Below are 6,080 nucleotides of genomic sequence, written 5' to 3'. Positions count from 1 at the left end.
GTTCCACTCTTTAGCTTCAAAGAAGATCATGTTGTTCCATTAGGGGGAGGCTAGGAATCAAGAAAGACCTGATCTTGAACTGCTTGGAATTTAATCTACTGCCTTATCAGAACCTTTCAATATCAAATGCATCCATGCAAAATGTACACATTCTCCAGTGAAACTGAAACGGGCACATCAACACACTGAACCTTAACCTCAGTTTTTAATGTTGACATTTTACATTTTAATAAACTGAAAAGTTTGGTCAGTGGATTATTTTTAATGCAATTTTTAATTCTGTAAGAATCAACTATCTGCATGACTTGTGAGAAAATATTTCTTAATCATTGGGGAGGCTAATTTTAAAGTTAATAGCAAACATCCTTTCACTCTCTCACATACACACACAAAAACGTATCCAGGTTTATATATTATGGATAAGATTACATCAAATAAAGAGGTCACAGAATAGTGTACAGTCACACTGTGAAGAATTTGTTGGCATAGATTCTGCAGTGGCTTCACTTTTCTTGGGGTTGGTCCTGAGGGAGCATTTGCACTTGACAAAGTAGAATAAGACCTGAAAAACACAAAATATTTGAATGCCGTGTGGAATCCAGCCAAATGTCCTTCATCGGTTTGCTTCTTTGAGGCAACATCTACAGTAAAAAAGTATTCCTTCCTACAGGTATCAGAACAAGACGGATGTCATCAGAGCGACATGCTCACATACAGTACATAAAGACCTGACATGGTGAAATGGGAATTGATCTATGAAAATTGTAGAGAAACAGGACAGCATGTCATTGTGATTTATGTATCTTATGTTCAAGCGTGTGTGCGCTCTGTTTCACCTGGCTGCAAGAAAAATGTCCTAGTAATAGAGAAAAATAAAGTTTAAGCTCAAAGTCTCTGACAGCCTTACGGCCTTGTTTTACAGCCTTGAAAACTGGTCACAAATATGTGATATAATGAGACCTCATCTTGAGATGTTTACACTGGCCTGAAAATACAATAATAATAACTATAAACTGTGTGCCTATTACAATGATTGGAAATTTGCTTTACTTTGCTCCCGGCCTCTATTCGTCACACTCCTCACATGTGTAGTGCATTTGCATTGCATAGCTTGCACATTAGAAATGTAACCATAATACAATCTTAAAGACCTGGCAGTTAGGGTTACAATGTAGTCAAAACATGATTTGTGACTTTCAAAACATCCAATTGACCTGCTATGATCATGTTATTATATTTTTATATACAGTCTTTTATAAAGTACCATATGTTCAACTGAACTAACAATGGTAAAAGACCAGCTTTAAACTCACTGTGCTGTGTGATTAAAGGAAACCATCCAGAGATGTAGGTACTGAAAGTACCTCCTTGAACCCTAATCAAAGGCATGCACTAAGTAGAGAGTTAGTTGTGATAAGATTAAAGGCAGGTTGAGTTTCGATCGTTTTGATATACAGTCTATGATTTTGATGCATCATCTGATAAAAATCTGCCCCCTATCATCTTTTCTACAACACTGCGTATTCTTATGAAGGCACTTTCTTTGCTCTCGCTAGCAAAGGCAGAGTACCTGATTCAATTTAGAAACCGTAGAGTATTTGTTTAGTGAGACGTCTATACAATGATCAAAGCAACATATGTGAAAAGTATTAATTAGCCAAATGTATCAAAATAAGTTCTATTTATTTATCAAGTCTTAAGAGTTGTGTCAATTCCGAGTGTTTTTGAATGCATCTTCTCCACGCGCAGGTTTCCACGGGAAGTGACGTTACATCTGGTCTCGGATCTGTTTTTGTCGTGAGGTAAGTTACCAGCTTTGTAAGTGTCATTGCTCCACAATGCCCATAATTTGAATTTTAGTTTTATTTCAGTAAATATAACGACTTAATGTGTGTTTGGCGGCACACAGTCGGCAGTAGAGGCTAAATAACATTGTTTCCCTCAGAAACAGCGTGGTTAGAGCAGGTTAGCCTGTTAGCAGCGTATTAGCGGCTAACTGGTTAGCTTGTGTTTCTTAACGATAACTAAAAACAAGAAAGGGTATAGGTCTCACAAATGCAATTACCTGGGTATTAACATTTTTAATCAGAAACGCTTATTGATAGATCGATGTTGTTTAACTTGTTAATGAGTGTTCTTCTGTCCTTTAAATGTTTGACGAATGAACACTAATATATATATACTAATTAATTTTCATGCCTCAGTTGGGAAATTAATGATTTCAGTAGCATAACTCATTATCCCAGGGTCTCTCAACTGTAATGCTCATCAGTGTTGATGTACAATTACATTACTACACAACCATATCATCTGTAAATTATGAAGATTTATTCTCCTGCACACAATTTTTCAGAGTTTCCATAATCACTGTTGGGTTAAAACATGTAGGATAGTTATATTTAAAGTAGGCGACTGTTTCAGTATTGACAAGTAGATTTAGATATTTGTGTCAGGAGCTGTTTCTAGCTTTCCCACCCTGTATAATTGTCCTCAGGCCTTGGTGTGTACTGTTCTGAACATTACTTGATTTTCAGCTTGTGTTTTTTCTCCTTTCATGTGTTGCCACAGCAGAGCCATCAAAGATGACTACAGCTGCAAGACCAACATTTGAGCCGGCAAGAGGAGGGAGGGGTAAAGGAGAAGGTGGGGATTTGAGTGCCCTGTCTAAGCAGTATTCTAGTCGAGATCTTCCGGGTCACACCAAGATCAAGTACAGGTCAGCACATGAAAAATGAATGGAGTTTGCTTTGTATTCAGGATGTTGCTGAGTGCCCTGCTGGCTGGTTTCAAATCCAGTATGATGCTTTCTAAACTGTTCCTTCTGCATCTTCTATCTGCCGGCTCTGAATGCTGGAAGCAATGTGTTTTTAATTGTTTATTTTCTCCCGTCCTCAGGCAGCCGACCCAGGATGCCCCTGAGGAGGTGCGTGCCCGTGACTTCCGCAGGGAGCTGGAGGAGAGGGAGCGTGTAGCAGCACGTGAAAAGACCAGAGAAAGGGGACCAAGAGGTTGGTTTTTCTGCAGATATTAGACTTAATGTGTATATTTTGAAAGTTTATACCCATTAAAACAACTACTTAAATACTGCATTGACCCTAATTTTCCAGAGCACACCACATCATCATCTTCGTCATCATCTTCAAAGAGACCCAGACTAGATCAGATCCCAGCAGCCAACCTTGATGCTGACGACCCTCTCACTGATGTAAGTGCCTGCACTGCCAGACTTAGCGGTGATTAGCGCTCATTCATCCCCCTCACCAATGATGCTTGGTTGTTTATAGGATGAGGAGGATGAGGACTCTGAGGAGGATAGTGATGACGACGACACTGCTGCACTTCTGTTGGAGCTGGAGAAGATCAAGAAGGAGCGGGCTGAAGAGCAAGAACGCAAAGTAAAGTATAATTTCAGACTGGCGTGTTGGTACCTGCTGTCTCACAAGGATCGGGCTAACGGCGCAATCCGCAAATTAAGACATGGATTACGTTTGAAGAGCAAATGTTACTTGTTTGTGTTCAGTGAATTTGTTAATTTTCCTGTCCTAGGAGCGGGAGCAAAAGGCAGAGGAGGAGAGGATTCGCATGGAGAATATTTTGAGCGGCAATCCGTTGATTAATTTGGCAGGGCAGCAGCAGCAGCAACAACAACAACAACAACAACAACAGATCAGCCAGACTCAGAATACATTCAGGGTCAAGAGAAGGTATCTCATAAATACACACAAGTCTATTTGAAGAAAAAAAAGTTATTCGCTTTCCACTAACAATTAATCTGTTAATATCTTTCTAGGTGGGATGATGATGTTGTGTTCAAGAATTGTGCCAAAGGAGTAGACGATGCGCGGAAGGAGAAACGCTTTGTTAATGACACGCTGCGCTCCGAGTTCCACAAGAAATTTATGGAGAAATATGTAAAGTAAAGGAATTAGAGTGTCTTAATTGTATTGTTTGTTTTTTTTTATCTCATTATTTTGGTCTCCACCCTCCTGTTGCCCTCTGTCCCAAGAATGGTAGATGGCATTCAAAAACATTTTGTATTCAAATGCATTAGCATTTGTACAGTCAACACGTAATATGTTGTGTATATAAAATTGTTTGAGTTACATCCTTTGAATAAAGCTTATGAAAATTAAAATTGTTTAATGTGATTCAGTGTCTTTCTGTAGGTTTAAAAAAAAAAAATCAATAAACAAAGACTGGTGTTTAAAATGACTTAGAAGGCATTTCTCTGAGAGAGATCAATGTCATTATGGAGAATGATGTGGTCACAGCTTTGTTTTTAAAGTACCTTCTCTTAATTTTGTCTTGTCTGCGAACTGAATTTGTTTATTGCACAGTTCTCATTGAGCAAGACCTAAAGGATCAGTTGTAACGCAATGGGTTACTTATATTAATATAAAGAGAAACTTGCATGAACCTTGAAAAATTAAACAACAGGTAATGGAATATAAATCAGAAACTTACTTGAGCGTGCGATGGACTGGCGACTTGTCCAGGGTGTACCCCTGGTGCAGCTAAACAAACTATTGTCGGGCAGTTATTGGTATTTTTCATAATTATGTGAGCAGTCATGATCCGACTTTAAGCTTCACACAACATGAGTCTGCGAACAGCGAAAGTTGGTTAACCTGGCTGAGAAGGTGCAGGTGTATGCAGCCCGTCGCCTGCAGCTCTTTATTTAACAGCTCACTGAGTCTGCTGCTCCTCACTGTAGCATTATCACTGCAATATTTCAAATTGGTCCGCTGTCTCAAACTGTTGGAAACGGAGACGGTTGTCTTGTTGTGTAGCCGCATTGTTGATGTCTACACAGCAGTGGTTAGCGCTGATCTCACTTATAAACAGATTGCATTTACTGTGACTACTTCAAAATAAAAGTCTACTTGTGTTTTGCAAGTTAAATGCTTTTAATGTGAAGCTGCAGCAGTAGGAAAAATTCAGTTTGCATTAGCAGTAGCTTAATACAACATTTTTTCACAGCTTACCCTGCTGAAGCTGTTCTCTTGCACATGAAGCCAAAGTGGTCGCGAGTTTTTCCCTTTTTATATACAGTCTATGGTTTTTCCTTGCAAGAGAAGGTACTTTTTTGTACTCAGTAACGGATGTGATTGAAAATGTAGTACAATATACAGGTGCTGGTCAGATAATTAGAATATCATCAAAAAGTTGATTTATTTCAGTAATTCCATTCAAAAAGTGAAACTTGGATATTATATTCATTCATTACACACAGACTGACATATTTCAAATGTTTATTTCATTTAATTGTGATGATTAAAACTGACAACTAATGAAAATAGGGATAACCGCACCCTGGAGAGGATTGTGAAACAAAACCCATTCAAAAATGTGGGGGAGATTCACAGAGAGTGAACTGCAGCTGGAGTCAGTGCTTCAAGAACAACCACGCACAGACGTATGCAAGACAAATAGGTTTCAGCTGTGCATTCCTTGTGTGAAGCCACTCTTGAACAAGACACAGCGACACATTTGAAATATGTCAGTCTGTGTGTAATGAATGAATATAATATCCAAGTTTCACTTTTTGAATGGAATTACTGAAATAAATCAACTTTTTGATGATATTCTAATTATATGACCAGCACCTGTATGTATGTATGTGTATATACACTGCTCAAAAAAATAAAGGGAACACTTAAATAACACAATGTAACTCCAAGTCAATCACACTCCTTTGAAACCAAACTGTCCACTTAGGAAGCAACACTGATTGACAATCAATTTCACATGCTGTTGTGCAAATGGAATAGACAACAGGTGGAAATTATAGGCAATTAGCAAGACACCCCCAATAAAGGAGTGGTTCTGCAGGTGGTGACCACAGACCACTTCTCAGTTCCTATGCTTCCTGGCTGATGTTTTTGTCACTTTTGAATGCTGGCAGTGCTTTCACTCTAGTGGTAGCATGAGACGGAGTCTACAACCCACACAAGTGGCTCAGGTAGTGCAGCTCATCCAGGATGGCACATCAATGCGAGCTGTGGCAAGAAGGTTTGCTGTGTCTGTCAGCGTAGTGTCCAGAGCATGGAGGCGTGGAGGAGGCCGTAGGAGGGCAACAA

At 39.1% G+C, this 6,080-nt stretch overlaps 1 protein-coding gene across 2 annotated transcripts; it reads left to right on the top strand.

Moving 5' to 3' along the window:
- Nucleotides 1-1,722: 1,722 nt before the first annotated feature.
- cwc15 (CWC15 spliceosome associated protein homolog) lies at nt 1,723-4,138 on the top strand. 2 transcript variants are annotated; one of them, XM_038708357.1, is made up of 7 exons: nt 1,723-1,802; nt 2,569-2,716; nt 2,896-3,008; nt 3,108-3,205; nt 3,285-3,395; nt 3,547-3,704; nt 3,791-4,138. In XM_038708357.1, the coding sequence occupies exons 2-7, from the start codon at nt 2,583-2,585 to the stop codon at nt 3,918-3,920; spliced, it is 744 nt and encodes a 247-aa protein (XP_038564285.1). In that variant the 5' UTR covers nt 1,723-1,802; nt 2,569-2,582; the 3' UTR covers nt 3,921-4,138. The 2 variants fall into 2 exon arrangements, with proteins under 2 accessions (XP_038564285.1, XP_038564286.1); XM_038708358.1 differs by having other exon boundaries at nt 1,785-1,802; nt 2,572-2,716.
- Nucleotides 4,139-6,080: the final 1,942 nt, after the last annotated feature.

This window comes from Micropterus salmoides, unplaced genomic scaffold, assembly GCF_014851395.1.
Source record: "Micropterus salmoides isolate LMB-PRFRI ecotype aquatic unplaced genomic scaffold, ASM1485139v1 Ms_hic_scaffold_9, whole genome shotgun sequence".
Taxonomy (NCBI): domain Eukaryota; kingdom Metazoa; phylum Chordata; class Actinopteri; order Centrarchiformes; family Centrarchidae; genus Micropterus; species Micropterus salmoides.
The sequence above is the reverse complement of the archived record's forward strand: the minus strand, read 5'-3'. Positions and strand labels throughout refer to the sequence as shown.

Excerpts from the sequence above, each read along its gene's own strand:
- cwc15 (XM_038708357.1), top strand. The coding sequence starts at position 2,583 with ATGACTACAGCTGCAAGACCAACATTTGAGCCGGCAAGAGGAGGGAGG. Across the intron at positions 2,717-2,895 it reads CACACCAAGATCAAGTACAG|GCAGCCGACCCAGGATGCCC; the intron begins GTCAGCACATGA and ends TCCCGTCCTCAG. Across the intron at positions 3,206-3,284 it reads CTGACGACCCTCTCACTGAT|GATGAGGAGGATGAGGACTC; the intron begins GTAAGTGCCTGC and ends GGTTGTTTATAG.